Source organism: Eulemur rufifrons, chromosome 3, assembly GCF_041146395.1.
Source record: "Eulemur rufifrons isolate Redbay chromosome 3, OSU_ERuf_1, whole genome shotgun sequence".
NCBI classification, from domain to species: Eukaryota; Metazoa; Chordata; class Mammalia; order Primates; family Lemuridae; genus Eulemur; species Eulemur rufifrons.
Genome location: NC_090985.1, coordinates 84,727,036 through 84,749,697, shown reverse-complemented (window position 1 = coordinate 84,749,697; position 22,662 = coordinate 84,727,036). Strand labels below are relative to the sequence as shown.

Genomic DNA, 22,662 nt, shown 5'->3' with positions numbered 1-22,662 from the left:
AAGATTACTTATCAACATTTAAGGATTCAAATTAAGCTTAATGGTATATTAAAAGCCAAATGTGTTGACTCTAAAACATCTGGAGAAAATATAAAATAAATTTTTAATATAATAAGGTAGTATATGTATCACATGAATATTTTAAGAGATACTAGTTATATCAAACTGGTTTTTCTTCTATACCCATTTGGCAGGATAAAATAGTCTTCTAATTTTAAGGTTAACTAAAAATACACATCATGGTTCTCCCTCTTCTTTTATTAAAAAAAATCTACTGTTATTTAAGAAGAATTAGCAAAAGTTCAGACTTTGAGCAACTCTGTTAGTTTTCTTCTTTCTTCCCCCTTTACCCTTCCCCTTTATTGGGGCTGAGCTTTCCCCTTACATGTCCTGTGGGAATGGGGCGTCGAGGGCAGAGTATCCAGGGTTCTACCTTTCGTTAGTGGGGCTGGGTGATTTTTTTTACATGAAGGGGGACTTAACAAAAAAAAAATACATTGAGAATAATGGAATCCATTTTCTAACTGCTAAAGAAGAGAGTTACAAATATAGAAATGGGAACAGCTAGATATCAGGTTGGTACTGGAGCTATTAGTATAAATTCATGGTTTAGATAGATAGATTAGATAACAATAGACTGTAAGTTGTGCACACATACACGTGTGTATACATGTATGTTCTAACTGTCTGCTAGCAGGGCGTAGAAGTAATGACAGCCCGGTAGGAATGAGCCCACCTAGCACCCAATTCTTGGTTTCTAAAAGCCATTTTCCACTAAAAGGAACCAGAGCTCCTTGGAAAAATGTCTATCTTCAGAGCTGAGGCAGAGAAAATACAAGACAAGCCTGGAAAATCTTGTTGAACAAGAAAGCAAAGACGTGCTCTTAGAATGATGAGGACATGTCAGAAGGACATAGAAGACAGCTTGAAGGATTCCCAATGGCCAATCTCGGAAAATTTGACCTCAGTGGATGCTAGAACCAGTAAGTAAAAATCTAATAGGAATAAGATACGATGGATTCCCTGTTTCCCAAGTTGTCTGCTCACTAAAATGTATTTGTAACCCCAAAATTCATACTCACAGAGCCTTCACAATCATGCACAGACCAGCAAAAAATTAGAGTTGTTCGATGCCCACCTTCCCAGCTCGGTTGAAACAAGGTGACACTCTGCCTTCTTATTTCAGCTCTCATACTGTAAACGAGTGTCCTTGTCATAATACATTGTCACATTTTTCAAAATTGTGTGCTTTTTGTTGGTGATCTCCTTGTTTAAAATGGCCCTAAGTGCAGTGCTGCAGTGCTGTCTAGTGTTCCTAAGTGCAAGAGGCTGTCTCGTCCCTTACGGAGAAAAATACGTGTGTTAGGTAAGTTTCCTTCAGGCACGAGTTACAGCGCTGTTGGCCATGAGTTCGATATTAAGGAATTAACAATATATATTAAATAAGGGATCTTTAAACAGACAGGCACATTAAAAAGGGTTGTATATCGATTGGTTGACTACTATGCTGTGATAGGAACCCAACCTTGTATCTCCCCTAGGAGCAACGATTAGTATTGGCTAATTCAGTGTTCATGGTGACTTTATAGAACATAACCGCCACGAACAATGGGAATTGGCTGTATTTACACAGCTGCAAAATATTTCCTCATGAAGTACTTATAGATTACTTATTGATTTATAATTATATTGTACTTACTAACTTTAGAGTGGAGAACCAAGGAAATACAATCTTATCCCACTGATAAATGTTAGCCCAGCGGGGAGAAGGGATGGGCAAAAACCTACCTAACGGGTACAATGAGCACTATCTGGGTGATGGGCACACTTACAGCCCGACTCAAGCATTACAAAAGTGATCTAACCCAAAACATTTACAGCCCTATAATATTTTGAAATTAAAAAAATATATACAAAAAAAAACAGTTAGCCTAACTGGTAATAAGGCAAATTAACACTGCATGCCTCTGTTACTAGGCGCGGAGCATAGCATCATTTCAGTGGTATGCCTGTGAAAGAGCACACGTCAGAGGACATAATCAAACCCCAACTGAGGGACATTCGACAAAGTTAATGGCTTGTACTTGTTAAAAAGATCAAGGTCAGGAAAGACAAAGAAAGATGAGGAACTGAATCAGATTGAAGTAAACTAAAAGACACAAAAACTAAATACATGTGATCCTGGATTGGATCTTGGACAGAATGGGCATTATTGGGATAATTGGCAAAATCTGAATGGGGCCTACGGTTTAGATGGTGGCATCAGATCAATGTTAATTTCCCAATTTTGACAGCTGCCCTGTGGTCACGTAAGAAAGTGTCCTTTATACTTAAGAAACATGCATCGAGGCATTAGGGGACAGTAAAGTATCATATATTTGACTTCTCAGAAACGTCGGTATTAGGGAATCAGGGGTGGGGGATACATTAGTGTGCTACTTCTATAGCTTTTATGTAAACTCAAAATTATTTCAAAAACACAAAGTTTAAAAAACTGTTAGCAAAGAAGTTGTTAAACCCATAAGTTTACAACCAAATACCTAATTTTTATGCTGCAGAATATATTTTAGATCAGTTTCTTGGTGTCGTTTAGAACTGTCATTATAAAATCAAAGACGCGGTAAAAAGCATGATGAAGGAGAGGTGATGAAATAATGATAGTGATTATCAGTTTTTGCTCATTTAGTGCTAATTTGTAAGATTTCTTTCCTATAAATTCAATTATAGAGTAAATTGACACTAAAATCAAGAATTGCCTTTAACAGTAGTAAAGTAGGAATAAAATTCAATCCAAAGCACCAAAATTCAAGACAATGTAATATAAAGTGGTCTATACGTGGAAGTCACTTTTAGGAAAAGTGGTAATATCATTGGCAGATCATTCGCCCCTTCCAGACGCTCATCGATGGCAGTACAGGTGGCCCTAACCACCGGGCACACGTGGTCCAGGTGTTACATCACACCCCAATCACAACAGGGCTAAGCCGCGACAAATCTGATGCTCCCAGTGGCCTTAAAACCCTTCAATCAACATTTCAGAAAACCTAAGATGTATGGTGTGACTGGATTCTTGTGAAACTACTAAGGGCCCGTGTTTATGAGCGACTGAATCAGTCCCAGCTAGGGCAAGAATAATTTATTCTCCAAACCTCACAGATCACGACATAATACGAGGCAGTAGATATTGATATATTCATAATTGCTTGACCACGAGCCAAACATGTTTTAGCATGTGGGAATGTGTTATACTCATTCATAAAAGAAGTCTACAATTGAATGTAGCTACTAGACTAAAGTCTTTATTTGGAAGAACAAAGTTTAAATGAGGGTCAATTTCAGCGAGACTGATAGGTAGTCATCTTTTCAAGTGGGCAAAGGGAGGAACTTATGGGGAGTTTATTTCGTTTGATGAGAAATGTATCCCATTCTGGAGAGGGGTCTGCAAGCACTGCCACACTGAAGGCCCCTCTCCTGTGGCTTCTTATACCAAAGCAGCAGGGTTTTCACCACCCACGTGACCTGATATCCCCCAAATGAGCTGAGTGGACCAGGGAAGGAGGCTGGACTCAAGGGCGCCACCTGCAGGCAGCCCAGAGCCACGAGAGGCCCCAGGGCATCCTATCTGAGCAAAGACTGGCCAATCCCCCTACCTTGTTTTCCTCAGAGGGTTTGCATTTGAGGCATAGAAAGCCACAATTAGACAGGGAGTGTGAAGATCTGAGAGAGAGACAAAAGTAAGGAAAAGGAAGTGAGCCCAGAGCCGCAGGTGAGCCTGCAGAGCGGCTGTGGGTCTTGGTGGCAATGGGTCTGCAGGGGCCTCTGCTCCCCTCTGGAGCTTTCTGCTAGAACCCCAGTATCTCAGGTAGCTTGAACTGCTTCTGTCCTTTACAACCTGAAAGCACCTATATCGGGCCTTTTTGCTCTTGTCTTAGATTTATAAAACAAACATTTTTAAAAATGATACATTAATGTTTGAAAAGATATGCCAATAGGGGCACTGAGCAAGCGTAAGAGAAGGCCAGGAACTCCACTGGGCACGCCAGCCTGCAGAAGTGGGCTCCTGACTGCCCCTCCACCAGCTTCCTCCATGGCTGTGATGTCCTTATCTCTGTACTGTTTACATATTCCCCCCAGTCTCTTTGGCAAATGTCAAACTCATCCATCGCGTCTCAGGATTGGTGTCTGCTCCTGTAGCAAGCGTCCACAGCCCCTCCAGAAAGACTTGGGGGCTCCCTCTCTGTGCTCCCACATACTTGGTTCACTTCCCTAGTCATCAGTTCTTACACAGCTGCATGTGTCTGCCTGTCTGTTGTTTTTAGGAGACTGCAGACGCTACGACTGCAGGGCCTTGGCGTATCTGTACGTCTTCACTCCCAGCTTTCGTCTGGCCTATAGCAGGCACTCAAAAAATACGCTTGGAGTGTATTTATTAATATTCTTTATTAGATCACTACAGTAATTTGTACTAAAACAACATCCATATACTTGTGAGAAAATGTAGTCCATTCCGAAGATGCATAAGTTCCTCCTCGGGAGTGAGTGAGGTGTAGTATGAGTAATAAGAGGAAGGGTGGTCCACACTGGTGGACTTACCAAAAACAGAAAAATACGAAGGACAGAAGAGATGATCCTTTTTAAAGTATGGTTCTTTGAAGCTAAAGAATCCTTAGTGCATTTAGCTAAGATTACAAACTAAAAAGTCCAATAAGAAAAATTAAAATGTTAACAGGAGAAGGAACAAATATACATTTCATTTATCCAGCATATTTGGGAAAGATTAGGGAGTTTTTGCCAGGCCTGTTACCATTTACGTGTTATCTCATAAGCTATATGTCCAAATCTAAAGGTTTGGCTTATCACAAGAAAACACAGGTACAATAAAATACAGATAATACAGAAATGAAACAAAGAAATAGATACAGAGAAAACACAAACAGAGCAGAACGTCAAAACCAGGGCAAAGAATTAAATATGGCCAGAAGATTTGTCCCGAGCTTCAGATTTGACTCTGAGTTTCCTGGCCATCAAAGCAAAAAGTTACATAATCACCATTATTAGAAACGCAGAAGCATTCTAATTTCTTCCTGGAAAACAAAGCTTTTCCTACGTTCTAGAGCAATGGTTCTCACAGCACTTCCCTGGACCAGCAGCATCAGTATCACCTGGAACGTTTTAAAAATCTGATTCTCAGGCCCCACTCCAGACCTACCAAATCACAGACTGTAGACTGGGGCCCAGCAATCCGGGTTTTAGGAAGCCTTCATGGTGATGCTAATGTAGGCTAACTTCAAGGACCCCTGTTCTAAAGAAATGGGATTTTATATGCAGGGCACCAAACAATAATGCTATGGCAAATATGGGAAATTTAAGCAGCAGCTCTCAATAAAAGCTGCAAACATAAAATTATAAGTGCAATTCAGCAAAGGCAATATGCAAAAGAGCTAAGAGAACAGGGCCCAGGTATGTAGCTTTTGGTGACCCCGATTTACTGAGTCAGAAATGGACCCTCACACATCCATACACTACTTGTTCTAGAACACCTAGCAAATGGCCACATGCAATGGGTCTGGATGTTCTTGAGCAACTCAAGTTCAGAATTTATTCTTTCTGCCTCTCCCCACTAGTTCCCTTCCCCATTATCTAAGGTTGAAACTCTAACACCACCTTTTGGTTCCCCCTCCCCATCATTCCCATATCAATTGTCATATCCTATAGAAATGACCTCTTCCCTCTTCTCATTCAATAATTCATTCACCAGCTATTTACTGAGTACCTACTAGATGGTATAAACCCAGCAGGGAATGTGATGGACAAAAAAAAATCTTGCCTTGGTGGAGCTTATTTTCTCATCAGGGAGACAATAGATAAGATAAATAAGTAAAATACACAGTAGGTTAGTAATGAGTGTTAGGAAGAAAAATAAAGGGAAGGAGGTAAGAAGCTTTGGAGGGGAGCAAAGAGATTTTAAACAGGGTGGCTAAGAAAGGCCTTGCTGAAAAGGGGCCATTTGAGTAATACACTGAAGGAAGTGCGGTGCTCTTAGAGTGTTCCCAGCACAGGCATAGCAAGTGCAAAGGCCCTGGGGTGAGGGCATGCCTGACACATTTGAGGACCAACAATGAGCCCAGTGTGATTGATGCAGAATAAACAAGTGAGAATGAAAGAAGGAGATGGGGTAAAGAGGTAACCAGAGGTTAGATCACATAGGTCATAGGGAAGGGGACTTTTCTGAGAGGAGTGACATTTTAAAAGGGTCCCTCTGGCTGCTGAGTTGAAAGGAGGCTGAAAGGGAGTAAGGGTCAAAGCAGGAAGACTGGTTCAGCAGGCTGCTGTCCTTGCTTTCTCTACTAGCCAAAACCTCTCACCTGGGCTCTGTCCCTAGCTTTCCACCCAGGCCCCCTCCCCCCAGTCCACTCCTTTCTCTCACAAATCTACCTCTTGGAGGGCTGCCAATCCTGCTCAAAACTCCCCACTCCCCATCAGGGACTCCAGTGAAAGGCTGGCACTCCCACTTGCCACTGTATAGCATACCTTACCTTCCCAACCTATCTCCCCGGCCTCTGCCACACATATTCAACACTCCAGCCACAAGAAAAACTTGTTCAGCATTTTCAAAGACATCTGCACAGGCCTACCTTCTGCCTGGAATATGCCCACCAACCCACCTCCACCTACTGAAATTCACCCAGTCTTTCACAGTTCAACTCAAATCCCACCTCCTCCATGCAGCCTGCCCTGATCTGTCAACTAGATTTTCCCTTGCCACCCTTGGAAGCTCCACACCACTCTGTCTATTCTCTTCTTATGGTCTTTAATATATTTCCATCTGTACTTGTCCTTTCACCCTCAGTGGACTCTAAGCTCTCTAAGAACAAACCATGGTTCCTTCATCTTTACCACTATCACAGCATGGAGCACAGCACCCTCGGTAAGAGGGAATGCTCAGTGACTTTAATGATGCCATCCTTATCCTCTAATGAACAAAATTCTGTAACTTTCCATGGCCTCTTTAAATCAGTTCATCCCCTCAGAGTAACTATTTTATTTAGTTAGGAATATAAACATATTGCACTCTAACACAGACAAAACTCTAGCAGAGAAAAATCTGTTACATTTTACCCTAAATTAATAATGCTAAGCAATTAAGCTTAAAAGACTAAAAATGGACACAAAAATACAACTTTTCTTCTGGTTAACTGCCACCAAAAGTTTTGTAGATAAGACAATGGCCAGTTAAATTTGGAAGGCTTTAAAATGCTAGACCCTCAAACCTCAGGAAAATTGATCCACTTAAATATTTTAAGTGTTTATTTTTATTGGGAAGATTTTGATGGAATCAATGCTAATCTCTTTGTGGAATGTAATGCAGACATACTGACAATTCTACTTTCCCCTTTGTGGTGTTTTAAATCAGCCCTAGTCCTGCATAATTTATAAGAAGAATATGAAAACACTGAGTCAGATTTTCCCAATGTCTGTCATTAAAAAATGTGGAGACAGAGAATGGAAAGTACAGTATATTTTCTTCTATCATTCTGTGCAATGGAACTTCCCCAAAGGGCTCCATTCTGTATGGCCCGAATAGTTTTCTTTTTAAGGAAGTATAAGTTACCAACTTCTACCTCCTCTTTGAAGAAGATAATATTGGTATTCGAGTTTCAAATATAAAATAAAGACCAAAAGAGGTCCTGTTCCAGAAAACAGAAAGGAAAAGAGGATCTGGGACTCAAAGTCAGATTTAACTCAAAATGAAAGCTTAGCAACTTCTTTAGCACAAGATCTCAATAGTGAATCTAAGCTTTGCAAAAAAAAAAAAAAAAAAAATTACAAATTATATCGTTAGCAAAATGATTCCCGGAGATTTAATTTGTCCTTTTGAAACATATTAGACAGTCACTTCCTTCAAATGGCATGTTACTCTGAAGGAAATCATGATACTCTAAAGGAAATCAATGTGTACAAGATAAATATGAATTAATTTTAATATTCTCATTGAACAGTATTCTAATATCATCAATATCACTTGAATCATTTTTAGCAAAATATTTTCAATATAATCCAATTAAGACAGTATTTTTTTTTTCCCCCCTAACAAGACAAAGTGCCTCTTAAAGTTCCAGTCTTGATACAAATTAGAGAATCCAGTACAAGTGGAAGAAATAAAATGAATCAGCTCTGTGTCCCAATCAGGAGGTTTAACTACAGAAGTGGGATCAGTGGTCACAAAGTAGAGGGTCAAAAAGAAGAATTTACCAGAAATACTACCAAGAAAATCAGAATAGAAACAGTTTTATTATAAACCAATTCCCATCACTGTTCAAAGACTCCTCTTATTTTTGTTTCTAAAAGAAAAACTATCCTGAACCATCAAACTGAAGGTAGAAAAACCAGAGAAAAACAATACCTAGCAGTACAAGAAGATAGCCAATAAAATAGTATAAAGATTCAATTTCCAAAAATGATTTTTGAATCTTGTGATGGCTTTTTATCACTTTTGAACCTGCATGTCTAAGTGTGGGTCCCCCAGAAGCAGGCCCTGAGACAAAGATTCCAGTCCAAGTAATTTAATTGAGAGGCTCAGGGGACGCTGGGTGGGGAGGTTGGCAGAGATGCCCTGGAAGAGAGAACACAGGAACACACCTCAGGTCGTCTTGCCCAAGAGGCAGGGGGCTGGGGTGTTTATCAGTCATCTGGTTAAGACTTTTTTGGGGGACGGAAGGCTGGGGTGTTAATTCCTTGGTACTTGAGGGCTGCCTCAAGCAGGAGCCAAGCAATTTTCTCAGCCTACAAAGAAGATCATCAGACACATGATGCCAGTCCTAGCAGTTGGTGGGCCTCCGCCATGAAACTGGTAAGGTCCAAGATTGTGGACGGGCATTGATAGCACTGCCTACCCTGCATCCTCCAAAAGAACATTCTCATCAACAGTTGTATGCACTGTTGGTATTTAATACCAGTCTTCTCCCCCTTTTTCCTACTCTCTAATAGATATATATTTCACATTCGACTCCTAAGCTATAAAATATACAATTTTATCTTACCTATGCCTTTGTAGTCTCCATAAATTAAGATTCTAAGTCTATTCCTGTTTTAAGTTCTTTCTTTTTTCTTTCTTTTTTTTTTTTTTTTTTTTTGATACAGAGTTGCGCTCTGTTGCCCAGGCTAGAGTGAGTGCCATGGCGTCAGCCTAGCTCACAGCAACCTCAAACTCCTGGGCTCAAGCAATCCTTCTGCCTCAGCCTCCCGAGTAGCTGGGACAACCGGCATGTGCCACCATGCCTGGCTAATATTTTCTATACATTTTTAGTTGTCCAGCTAATTTCTTTCTATTTTTAGTAGAGACAGGGTCTTGGTCTTGCTCAAGCTGATCTCAAACTCCTGACCTCGAGCAATCCACCCGCCTCAGCCTCCCAGAGTGCTACGATTCCAGGCGTGAGGCTCCACGCCTGGCCGGTTTTAAATTCTTTAACCTCAACTTTTCTCAATTGAGTTGTAAAATAACAAAACAAAAAACAAACAGACAAACAACACACTCCTTTGCTAGTAGCCATAATGGTCTCTAATACATCCATGGAGACTGAGGGGCTGGCCAGCACGGGAAGAGTTCGGCCCATGCTTGCATCCACAGAATCCTTTGTTATTAGAGCATAAGAAGTCATTTTGGCAGTTCCACAAGTACACACTGTCACAAAATAATGGGGAGGGAGGGGACCAAATCTAAAACTTAACTGGGAAGAAACATTTTCTTTTTTTTTTTTTTTCCTATTTTTTTCCCCCGCCCCTCGGTAGAAACATTTTCAACGAAATGTCATTTCATTTGCTTTCACAAATACAGTCCTTAAAAATGGTCCAATCTAACTATTATTATTCTTAGGCTGTAGGGACAAGTCTATAATATATTAGTAACTTTATTCTAGGCCTGAAAGTTTCCTCTTTGTCCTTACTGCATATATGGTCAAAATGATGATAATGTGCCTAAAGAAATCTTACCTGATACAACCTTGACTGATACAAGCACTTGATAAATATTGTATTTCATAATTTATACCAAAAAAAACCAATTCAGAGAATTCAGGAAATAAAGCTGAACCTTTATAATGGGAGTGTAACAGTGTAGGTTTCTGGAATTAAAAAGACTTATTGACATTCAACAGATATACTCAATACTGAACAAATATTGTCTGGTGAAGATCAATTCCAATTGTTTAGGTTTTAGATTGCCTAATTTAGTTTTAATATGATCATTATTTTTAAGAGAAATAAAAATGAAAAATTAGATGAGTACATCACTGAAACTTTCTGGATGTTTTTACATTAGGTTTGGGGCTCATATCCTGGCCACCAGTCTCTATGGCCACATGCAAACATTTGACAGAGCTACTGTTGAATGATATCCCTTTCCCGTGGCAGGTTTTATACTTATGTACATACCAGGCCGCACTACCAAAGCCACTGTTCCCCCGAAACAAACCATCTGTTACACAATTCCGTAAGTATTTTAAAAATCAGACATCTCTGATTACAGTAAATGATATATACAAACATCTCTATGACATAAATCAGTGCTTCTCAAACTATCTGTGAGAAAGAACCATTTTTTAAAAATTATTATTTCCAATCTGTCGTCAACTGATACTTTGACAAAATATATGAATGATGAATTATTAGAAAATTAATTTTTTAAACATACAATATATAAGCCCAACTTTTTAAATTATTAGACATAAAATTACTTGGTCAAATTTCTAAGAGTTTTGCCACACTTTCTCTCAATGTCAGTACTTCTCTAGCGCAGGACAGCCACAGACAGCTGGAGGACAGCTCTGATCTGGGACCACATTTTGAGTAGCACTGATCTAAAGCACCATGCACGTATTTATTCAAGAGATATACTTTACCTCTGACATCCTTTCCAAATCCCATAGAAGAAACTTTTTTGTCCGCTTGTTCACTATTGTTTGACTTCTCCTTCAGAACGTCGTCATCGCTAATAGCATCAACAGAAAATTTTTTCTTTTTTTTTTTCTTGTGTCGAGGTGGAAGCTTTTTTGGAAAAGTAAACATTGGGAATATCACAAGAAACATTGCAATGGCACAAAGGAGGAATCCACTCCACCTAAAAAACCGGGAAATGTGAATAGCATTGATGGCTTTTGTTTTGCGAGTGAGAACAAATTAGCAAAGTAGAAGTTGGTGGGGATAAAATTCTCCAGAGAAAACGTTTTCTCTTCATCAACTGTAAAGCAGTAGGAAGTTGAACAAACTAAGAAAATCAAGGGATTCTCCCTTTCTGTGGAATAAATGAGAAATCTACCCAATAATTATATTAGTATCATAATGAATATTATAATCAGCAACCTGATTAGAATTTCATGCAATTATTTTCAAGCACCTGTGGGTTAGTTCTGCTAACTAACACTGTTGCTCTCCTACAATGCACATTTTATAATAAATCCCCAAATCATAAATTTAATAAAAAACTTATATAGACTGTGTAGCATGCTTTGTGGACCAATATAGACAATGTTTTCTTAGAACAAAAGTGTTAATGTCTCATGTGGAATATATTTTAAATTGTTGATGGTATTCAAATGTTTTTCTGCAAATACTTAAGAATGTATTGAACCCCCCCCCACTTAGCCAGCCCTCATAATACTTCACCAAGTCTGAGGGTAACCCAAGACATTTAGAGGTCCTTGCTTTCAAGAACTTAAACCTATTTGTAAGCAAGCCAAAAATATAAGAAATAATCTCCAAGAAGGGAAAGAATACATACAATTAAATGTTAGATTATGTGGTATGGGTTACGAATGCTACCAAAATCCAGAGAGGAGAAATTAATGTGTGTCAGAAAGCTTCCTGAGAGACGCAGACCTCGAGCTATGTAAACTGGAGATTCTGTCTTTAAATTCACCTGAGGTTGCCATTCTGCAGAGAGCTAGGAAGCAAATGCAGAGAGTAGGACTCAAATTCCAGTCTTGTGTTAGAGTCATGTATGAAGGGCTTGGGCTTCTCGCCTGCATGAATCCCCCATGGGACAATTTCTCAGTCCCCTCTCAACCTTGCCTTAGCAAGCAGAGGTCCCTGGTCCTACCTGACGGGGTAGCCACAACTCCAAAACTCTGCCCTTAAAGCTTCCAAGTTCAAAAATACTCAGTATGTTCCCATCGGTTGTAACTAGAAGGCAAGCAGCATTCTAAGCATTAATGTTAGATTCAATCTGGTATGAATACAGATCAATTGCAAAGTGAAAATTCATTTTTAACAAAGAATGTTTCTATTAAAGTGCTGTTATCAGCTGCTAAAGGTCACAGTTGAGTTGAGAGAATGATTCCTACAACCAGTCATTAATAAATCCAGTGTGCTATTTTCAAAGATATTTAAAGTATTTGATAATAAAATATCAAATAATTTTAAGGTAATCAAAATTAGGCTTTATTTTGAGAAGATTGCTCAGGGCAGACTTCCAGCAATCTCAGTTATTCAGAATATAATCACCAGTCCACTGCCTGACACAGATTAGGTACTCAAAAAATTTGCTGAATAAATAAATTGAAAGAGATAGGTTTAAAAAAAAAAAAAAAAAGACATCTGTCTGCAGCGAACATAGCTATTATAATGGCCCCTTTAGTGCTTGGCTGCAGATTCACCTCTCTGGAATCTCCCTCCACAAACTACATTCAAGGCCCCTGAATGCCTTCAATTACCTAGGCCTCCCAGGCTCTCTCCAGAAGAGAGCAGGCAGTGTAGTGTAGGGGGCGGTTCATGAGCTGTGGTTTCAGATAGACTTGGGTTTATATTCTGTCTTTACCACTGGCTAACTATGAGATCCTGGTGAAATTATTTTGCTTTTCCAAAGCAGCCTTCTACATGAAAAGCGGATAATGATAAGTGCGTTGGAAGGTCGTTCAAAATTTAGTAAGACAATGTTATAATGGACCTAATAAAATGTCTACCCCCAAATCAGCAATCAATTCACTGTAGCTAGTTTTGTTTGGTTGGTTTGATTTTTAGGTAGATCTGCACTCACCCTCCCTGGCCACTCCTCTCCCAGCCATTGACTTAAAATTCTATGCAAACGTTAAAGCTACACTCATAGTAGCCCCCAAAGTGAGGGTACACAACAGAAGAAGGGGAAGGATGATAGCAAATAAACAAAAATAATATTAATACAAAAACAATATAAAAGTGTGGGGTCATTTCCAAGCAGAGCAAACCAGCCCCCATTCTTCAAAAGCCTCCAGTAACATTGGTGTAACACATGATAAATTGATGGTGCTAAAAAGGACCCTGAGGAAAGCTGAGTAAGACAACGAAGTGTGCATTATATGTTGGAAAAAGACACATCAATAAGAGCTGAACCTGAAAAAGCAGAGTACCCAAATCCCTTTCCTGAACCATTACTCACAGACCATTCACCGAGGGGGCCAGTTAAGTGATGGACTAAAGCTCCACCCTGGAGCCAGTTTCCTATCCCAGCTCTCACTGACCTGGAGGTTTTGGGCAAGTTATTCAACTCCCTGAGCATCAACTTCCTCATCTGCAAAATGGGCTTAATATTAGCGACTACATGGTTGTTACAAGGCTTAAATGAGAATGTTTGTAAAGCTTAGTATAATGCTAGAGAGATGGTAAGCACCCAATAAATATCAGCATTATTCCTTCTTTCCTTCCTTCTCTATTTCAGCAAATATTTACTGAAAATCTACCATTGCTGCTAGACATCGTATGAAATACGGTAACAACTATATCTTTCTTCAAGGGAGAAGTCTATTACAAACAGGATGACTCAATTAATATGTTTAAATAGACCCTTATTATATATTTCTATATTGACACTCTTTATCATTTATAGAACTAACATTGAGCCATTCAAATGGATAAAATTACTTGAACACTGATTAAATTCAAAGGACTGAATAGCTAATACATACTGTGTAGCAGGAATTCTATACATAGAGCCCTGCATATATAAACTCACTCATTCCTCACAACAACTCTGTGAAGTAGGTACTGTAACTATCTTCTTTTATCGATTTAAAAGAAAAAAAAACAGAGGCACAGAATAACTTCTCCAAGGTTATATAGCTATTCAGTGGCAGACTAGGATTGAAACCCAGGGGAGTATGGCTTCGGGGTCTATACTCCTAACCTCTCCATTTTGCTGCCAACAAAATTAATGTCTCCCAGAAATCTTTCAAAAGACAGCACGAAGCATCTGTAAGACTGAAGTTCCTGCCCTCCTTCCTTCTCCCTGCCCCTGGGTTGGTTATCTTTCTTTAGATGTTCACTTACCACCATGTTCTTCTCCCGGACATCTGTATAGAACACACGATATACAATGGATGTTCACAAATATACACAGTGTCCCAAAAGTCGCCATACATAGGGAAAATGGGAAGTTGTAGCTAAATGTACCTTTATTTACAAAATATTCATGACAAAATTTTTCCCTTGTATGGAGAGTTTTGGGACACCCTGCATTTTAATAATCTAGTTTTCTGACAATGAGAAAAACCCTTCATTCTGATTTATTTCAGAACTGGAAAGAAAACAGCTGAGACCAAAAATTTCATTTGAGTCAAGAACTTAAAACTCCTGTGTTATTCCCCTAACGCTGACAGGGGAACTCCTTTTTGCATGACTTGAAAATTCAACCCGACTTAGTACTTCTAGCTTCAAAGAGCATTATATACGAAAATAAGAAGTGTTATATAACAATTAATATTGTTAACTGCTTTGAAAATAGTGTTAAACAGTATTTCCACCAGCCTCGGAGTTACGAGGTTATTGTCCTATAATGAAACAGAGAGAACAAAGTACTCAAAGAAACTCTTTAGAAAGTAATTACTTGACACATATAATTGCTAACACTGAAATAGTCTCTTTGTTATAATATGAAAATTTCTTATCAATGTGCACCTATTTCCAATCCATGTGCAATGAATTAAGGACACCAATATTTTCAGCTAGTGCTTGCAATTGTGAAGAAATAAATGACTTCTTGGGTTTAAGCTGAGGACTGCGAAAAACTCAAACACAGCCCTGATTATGTGGATAAATAACGTGATATACGAAGCTGAAGTTCTCATTCTGAGCCCTAAGCATTAGGACAATTAAGGCCTAGCAAGTGAGAAAGCAGCTAAATCTCTAGCTCTCACATGTGGGGAAATAAAATATAATATTAGCATGAAAAAAGACTGGGTAAGAGCAGGACAATGGAATAGCAGTGCTAGAGTTCTGGACAGTGGGAGAGGGTTGTTAAGCAGAAATACAAATATACTATAACAAGAAAGTGGGCACAATGTATTTTTCAAAAGGCACAGAAAAGATAATGAAAGGTATGACTAAAGTAAACAGGGAAGTCCCCACACAGCCACAGTGGTCCATGTCCTTCACCCTGCTGTGAAGGACACACCCCAATCCTGGAGAATGGAGGTGGAGCCACTGTCAACAAATTCCCTGTATTAGTTTCCTATCGCTGCTATAACAAGTTACTGCACACTTAGTGGCTTTAAACAACGCCAGTTGATCAATGCTATAGTTCTGGAGGTCAGAAGAGGAAAATGAGCTGGAAGGGCTACACTCCTTCTGGGGCTCTAGGGAAAACCCCATCTGCAGGGGCTAGTCCTCCTGCAGGCTTTGGCTCACAGCCCCTTCCTCCACCTTCAAAGCACATCACTCCAACCTCTGCTTTACTCACCATATCTCCTTCTCTGCCTGGCCTTCCTGCCTCCCTCTTCCCTTTGACACTGGGCCCGCCCAGGTCATCTAAAGTAATATCAGCATCCTTAACTTAATCATATCTGCAAAGTCCCTTTTGCCATGTAAGACAACATATTCATAGGTTCTGGGGATTAGGACATGGCTATCTTTGGGGGGGTCACTACTCTGCCTACCACCCTCCTCCCCCAGGTGTCTTTCAGCTGTTTTTCATCTCCCTATTAGGGAAGTTTTATTATAACTACAAGAGTGCTATGATTCTAGCTATCATTAAGTAAAATGGAAAGATTAAAAAACAATTCTTACCAGTTTCCAATGAAACGAGGGTCATTCTGGTCAAGGCGAACAGGATTTCTTGGATCAACATAAAAACCAATAAGAAGTCCACCTAATAAATATCCCACGGCAGGGCCAAGTGCTCCCATGACATACATGATGGCTGAGAAGACAGAAGGGGAAATGTGAAATACAGCAACATTTCACTGAAGAGTTAGGTTTCTCTAATTTCATTGTCATACCATACATATGATTAGATCCAGTTAACTTCTAAAAATGGGGACCTTCAGAGATTTGTGTCTCTGTTGACATCTGGGTTTCAAACCTTGCCCTTTATTGAACTGTTACCTGTTGTCCTCTTAGAGCATCAGAATTATCTGGAGAGCTTTTTAGTTGCTTTTATTTTGTTTTTTAATATAAGTATTCAGGCTTCACCCGGAGAACCACTACATTCAAATTTCTAAAAGTAGAGACCCAAGCTAGTTAATGAGGCAGTCACTGAATAACCAAGAGAAAGTAGGGAGGAAAAAAGTCTCATGATATGAAAAAAAAAGAAAAAAAGTAGATGTCACTTATCATAGCTGGACGATTCTAGCAGGATGCTGGAATTCAAGGCCATATTTTGCCATGAGGCTGGAGGCTGGATTCAGTTGAATTTGCAAAGCTGCTTAAGTGCCCTCAAATTGCTAACATTTTTTAAACCATCACTTTAGAATCAAATACGCTCTTACAATGCATTTGGTTTATTGTTAACTGAGGAATCTTACTTAAAGATGGATAAATCTCCTTTGGGTCAGAAGGCCCAAATGGAAAACACCAACCACAGATGGACCAGAAAATAATTTTTTAAAGCACATGCCCAAGGTGGAGAGAAGAGGGGTGAGTATGTATCACTGTCAGCGGATCAGAAAGGTTGTCATTGTGCCCTCAAAAATTTGCCATCATTGGAAATTCAAAGAATATTATCTGAATGTAATTGAAGTAAATGCTGTAATGTGCTCATGAAATTATTGTCAGCAATTCACCAAATGGACACAGGGTAAGGGCCTGACTGGGAACTAACTGCTTTGAGAAGATCAGGACAGAGGAAGAGGCTGCATGACTGCCCCCATGGATAACTTACAATTTTCCTGAATATCATCTTTCATCTACCGGCCAAAGATCACTGATCTCTGGTTGTAACTTATACCATTGATACTGATAGTCAATAAGTCAACTCTGAATAATCAACCAGAATCAGTTTAATAGATAGTCTATTTTCATTTACTTGATGAACAATGCACATATCACTCAATTAAACTTCAAGATAGTATTTAAAACTAAAAAAATAAATAAATAAAAAAAATAAAAAAAAATAAAAAAAATTTGCCATCAAAATGGGCTTATTAGCAAACAACAACAAATTCATTAGCATTCCTTTAATTTTTTTCTGTATTCCTATTTTCACGTCTGTAATTGATATGTTTGGATATTTGTCCCCTCCAAATCTCATGTTGAAATTTGATCCCCAGTGTTGGAGGTGAGGCCTAGTGGAAGGTGTTTTGGTTATGAGAGCGAATCCCTCATGAATGGCCTGGTGAGTGAGTTCTCACTCTACTAGTTCCTAAGAGAACTGATTGCTAAAGAGAGCCTGACACCTCCCCTCTCCCTCTTCCTTCCTCTCTTGCCATGTGATGCCTGCTCCCCTTCCCCTTCCACCACGAGTGGAACCTTCCTAAAGCACTCAAGAGAAGCAGATGCTAACTCCGTGCCTCTTGTACAGCCTGCAGAACTGTGAGCCAAGTAAACCTCTTTTCTTTGTAAATTACCCAGCTTCAGGTATTCCTTTATAGCAACACAAATGGACTAAGACAGTAATTTAAAATTCTAAAATAAATAATATTTTGCCAATTTTAAAATTTTAAGATAGGATGTGGAATTCCTTCAGAGTCATAGAAATATCTAGCCATGTTCCAAACCCAACTTTTTTCCTATTTGAACTAAGTTATTGGGGACAAATCAATAAACACATTTAAGGCATTGTCACGTGCAAGGCACGATAACAGAGTCAGATGTTAAGTGTTTCTCATTTCTATTGCCAATGTTGGGGCTCAGAAACGGATGCCCCAAAATATGGAGCTTTGACCTACTGAACTGAAGAAGCCTCCAGGTCTCTCTGACTTTTCCCTTCTACCACTCAAAGAAGTTGAAGTTCCTTTAATTGCCTAAGATCCAGACCCACAAAAGAGAACAACTGTTTTTTCTTCCCTTCTCTGTAAGACCAAGAACAGATGCTTTCACTGTGAAAGAGAACTACCCACAAGTTCATCTCTGTTCCCAATCCGTTAATTCTCCCTAGAAATCCTTTATTGCCCCCCCCAACAGAATCTCTCTTCTCCCATCTCCCATTCATTATCTGTTTTGCCAAGATAGTATACAAGCTTCCAAGCCCCCTTTAGGGGGTGGACAGTTACTCTGGGATTCTCCCCATCCATGCATTAAATAACTGTGTACGCCTTTTCTCCACTTAATCTGTCTTTTGTGAGTTGATTCTCAGCGACCCTTCAGAGAGTGAAGGGGAAGTTTCCCTTGGCCCCCACACCATCATGCATTTTTAACCACTGAATAAATAAGAGAGCTTTGCCATATCCTTTAAACAGTACTATATTTACCAGAAAGCAAATTGGAATAATTAGAATGGCCTCACCTTACTTTAACACCTCCATCTAAATAAACTTTGAATAATCTTGTACCTCCTGTTACTTTTTAACTACAGACAGCAAGACAGTAATTTAACACCTGCTCTCACTTTTCACACTATTTCAAAAGAGAAAGCGCAGTGTTTATTTCACAAAATCATCTGCTTATAACAATAAGACATTAGGTTCTTCCACTTTCCATCTGTGTTTGGAAATGGAGAATGGAGGCAGAGCCACAAGCAATCGGTACTCTTTTAGAAGCATGCTTTTCATAAATAACATTGGAATTTTGATAAAGATCTGGTTAATCTCTTTGTAGCCTAGACTGTAACTCAAGAATAGAAAGTACTTTTTCAGTTACAGGTATTCCCATATGCATACGAAGATAAAATTTATGTTTATACCTCCAGGCAAACCGGCATCATTTACAACTTAAAACTGTAATGAGGCCAAAATGTGACATGAATCATCCTCCCGAAATAGTTCTTCTGGCATGAAAGAGACTGTCTTACAAACACAGAGGAGGAAAAGGGTATTTCCGCCATGCTGTTGATGCCTGGGGCGCTGGAGGGCGGCATCTCGGGGTGCCAAGCAGGACTGTGCAGGATGTGTACTGGCGAGACCACACAATTATCCGGTGAACGGAGAACTAATTTAATGGCATTCACCGAGAGAACCTTAACTACTTTATAAAGTAGAGACAAAGCTTTTCAAAATTCAGCAATGTCATCAGAAACATTTATTTTTATCCTATAGCAAGCACTTTTAAGGCCAATGGAATCACTCCTATATCTGGAAAATTGCTCTAGGCCTTCCAGTTGGTCTCCTGGCTTCTGTCCTTCTCTACAATGTCTTTCCAACACAGCAGCCTTAACGATCCTCTGGAAACATGAACCAGATCACGTCACTTCTTTGCTTACACCCCCCAGTGGCGTCCCATCTCACTCACAGTACAAAGTCCTCGTGTGGTTATAGGGACCTGCCAGCTCATCTGCACCCCCATCATCTCTCCTTCATCTGCTGTCACCCCCGTTCACTGGGCTCTAGTCACTCGACCTCCTGGCCCCTCAGCCTCCCAGGCACGTCCCATCTCAGGGGCTTAGCACTTGCTCTGTGTGCCTGTGTGTGTGTGCACGTGTGTGTGTGTGTGTGTGTGTGTGTCCATGTTGAATCTTCCTCCCCCACGTGGCCACTTGATTCATTTGCTCACTTCCCCCAGGTAGTTACTCAGACGGCTCCTTCTCACGGAGCCTGACCTGGCTACCCTATCTAAAAATTGAAGACTCTTCCCCCAATTCTTAACACCCTTTCCCTGCTTTATTTTTCTCCTTAGCATATATGACCCCCTAACACACTATATATTTCCTTTGTCCACTTTATTCATCATCGGTCCTCCCCAACTGGAACGTAAGCTCCTTGAGAGCAGGGATTCTTGCCAGTGGTGTGCTCGGCCGCGAGCCCAGTGCCCATACAGCAGGGAGGCACAGCCCCTACGCCCTCCCACCCCTCAGCACTCTCCCTGCTCCCGCGGAGTCGGTGGACGTTCCACGGTCGTCAGCAGCAGCAGATGTCAGTGATGGAGCTCCTCCCCAGCACATATCGTCACTGGAGAGCTTAGCTAAGGCCAGCAGATGTCCATCCACATTTCGTCTAGTGAACTGGATAATTTCATGTTTTTTGACTGTGTCCTGTCAGATCTGACTATATCATTGTTGATTTTCTCTCTTGATAAAGAGTGTATACTGGAAGTTTGGACTATTCAATGAACTACTAACATAAATATAAATTAAAGTTCCAATCTTTCCTTCCTGCACCCTAGTGGATTATCTTGCATACCTCGTGGGGTGTGCACACTCCCCTTTGAGAGAACACTAGATCATTCCATTCATTTAAGACTAAATACGCCCTACTTTCTACTTCTACTTACCTCTTCAAATACTTATATCTTATCAAGTAGCTCTACATCCTTTATAGCTGGAACCACATCATATATAGGACTACATAGTGATTAAAAGACAGACTCCAGAATCATGTGTTCGGATCCCCGCTCCAACTCTTACTAATTGTGTGACCAAGTTGCTTAACTTCTCTGAGCCTCAGTTTTCTCATCTGTAAAGCTGAGATGATAAAAATACTCATAGGGTTACTGTAGGCATTAAATTTACAAGTTAATACTTGTAAAGTACATGGAATACCTGGCACATGGTACATATAAGAATAAGGGATATATAGAAATAAGCTGCTTGTTATCACTTTATATTGCCTAATGTGCACAGTTCAGTGTTTGGGCACAGGAGGCATTGAGCAAATCTTTATGGATTGATTACATATCGTGATCAAAAGAATAAGCCTGTCCCTTATTTCCTACCCTATGTCTCTGGTTCCTCCTGCTTCCTCCTGACCTTGGCAGGACATACAGGTGACACAGCTAAAGAACGCCCACCATCACATGCTCACAGTCACAGACTGGGATGCTGTAATTGTCTAGTCAGGCTGCCATGACAAAATGCCACAATCCAGGTGGCTTAAACAACAGACATTTATTTTCTCACAGTTCTGGTGGCTAAAAGTCCAAGATGAAGGTGCCATCAGGGTTGGTTTCTGCTGAGGCCTCTCCTCCTGGCTTGTAAATGCCGCCTTCTTGCTGTGTCCTCAGGTGGCCTCTTCTCATACACGCAGAGAGAGAGAGAGAGTGCGTTGGTGTCTCACCCTCTTCTTAGGAGGCACCAATCCTAGCAGATTAGGGCCCACCCTCATCACCTCATTTCACCTTAATAATCTAACCCTCCAAAGGCTCTGTCTCCAAATATAGTCTCATTGTGGGTTAAGGCGCCAACACATGAATTTTGGAGGGACACAATTCAGTCCATAACAGATACCGAACTACCTAAAGTCATCTCATTCTTCACTCCCTTCTCTTGCTATCACTTCACTGCCCAGCTCACATTTCTGTCCTCACCTTGACCCCAGCCTGCCTCCCTTGGCCTTGGACACCGTTTCTCTCCTGCCTGTGCTTCCATCTCATTTGCCTGCTCATATCTTCCGCCAGCATCCCTCCAGGCTTGGCTACCGTCCCCACAGTCTGCCCTCTGTGTGGTGGCCCCGGGGTCACTCCCTAGTCCTTTTTTCTAGAACCTCCTATTTATGCTTGGCCTGTAACTAGCCTGGTGAGCCACGTGTGCTACATTCCCCATCTTTCAAGCCCAGCCCTTTAATGAGGCCTCCCCTGACCTACACAGGCCAGAGGAATGTCTGTCCTCTGAATGCACAGCAAGCACCGTCTGGGCCACCCACTGTAACATGTCGTGTATTATCGCTACACACTCACTCATCACCTTTTTTATCTTTCCAACTAGGTTACACTCATTCGTCACCTTTTTTATCTTTCCAACTAGGTGAAATACATCTTGAGGGCAGGCAACATAAACTACGCTTTTCTGAATCTCCCCCAAAACTTAAAACACACAACTATTGACACAGGAAGCACTGAAGTCGGCACAGTGTAGGGAATACGAGCAAAGACCCTGGAGTCAAACCGCCTCAAGTTAGACTTCCAGCCTCCACAGCTGTGCACTGGCAAAGTTATTTAACCCCTCTGAGCCCTGAAAAGAGCATGCACATAAAGTGCCTCACATTTAAGAAACATTGAAGAAATATTAGGTTGTATTTTGATGTTGAATGATTACGTATCCATTCTCTAATAGATATTATTCAATATTGATTTTGTATAGATCAAATATATAAGACATTCTTAACACGTCTAGGTTACCTTAATAAATTGTCTTTTCTGGAGTCACTATTGTTGATCCCAGAGTTGGTTTTTATGACAAGCTGGGAAGATGGGATTTGGGAAAGAGAAGATCACAACTTTTCTTTCCTTGCAGAAGGGCCGTGTAGGGTATCTTTCTGAAGTTAAGCATGTGCCCATACCTGTTGCTATTATGCTTCTTAATCAAACTTTAGGGTTTTTTCTAGCAATTACAAA

At 40.3% G+C, this 22,662-nt stretch overlaps 1 protein-coding gene across 3 annotated transcripts in view; it reads right to left on the bottom strand.

Annotated features, from left to right (window-relative positions):
* Positions 1-22,662, bottom strand: part of SLCO5A1 (solute carrier organic anion transporter family member 5A1) — a 133,899-nt gene that overhangs the window by 52,691 nt on the left and 58,546 nt on the right. For all 3 annotated transcript variants that reach the window (XM_069466389.1, XM_069466391.1, XM_069466392.1), the window contains exons 2-3: positions 16,030-16,162; positions 10,899-11,116 (exon numbers count right to left, since the gene is read on the bottom strand). In XM_069466389.1, coding sequence (XP_069322490.1) covers positions 10,899-11,116; positions 16,030-16,162 — 351 coding nt within the window. The remainder of the gene's footprint in view (positions 1-10,898; positions 11,117-16,029; positions 16,163-22,662) is intronic.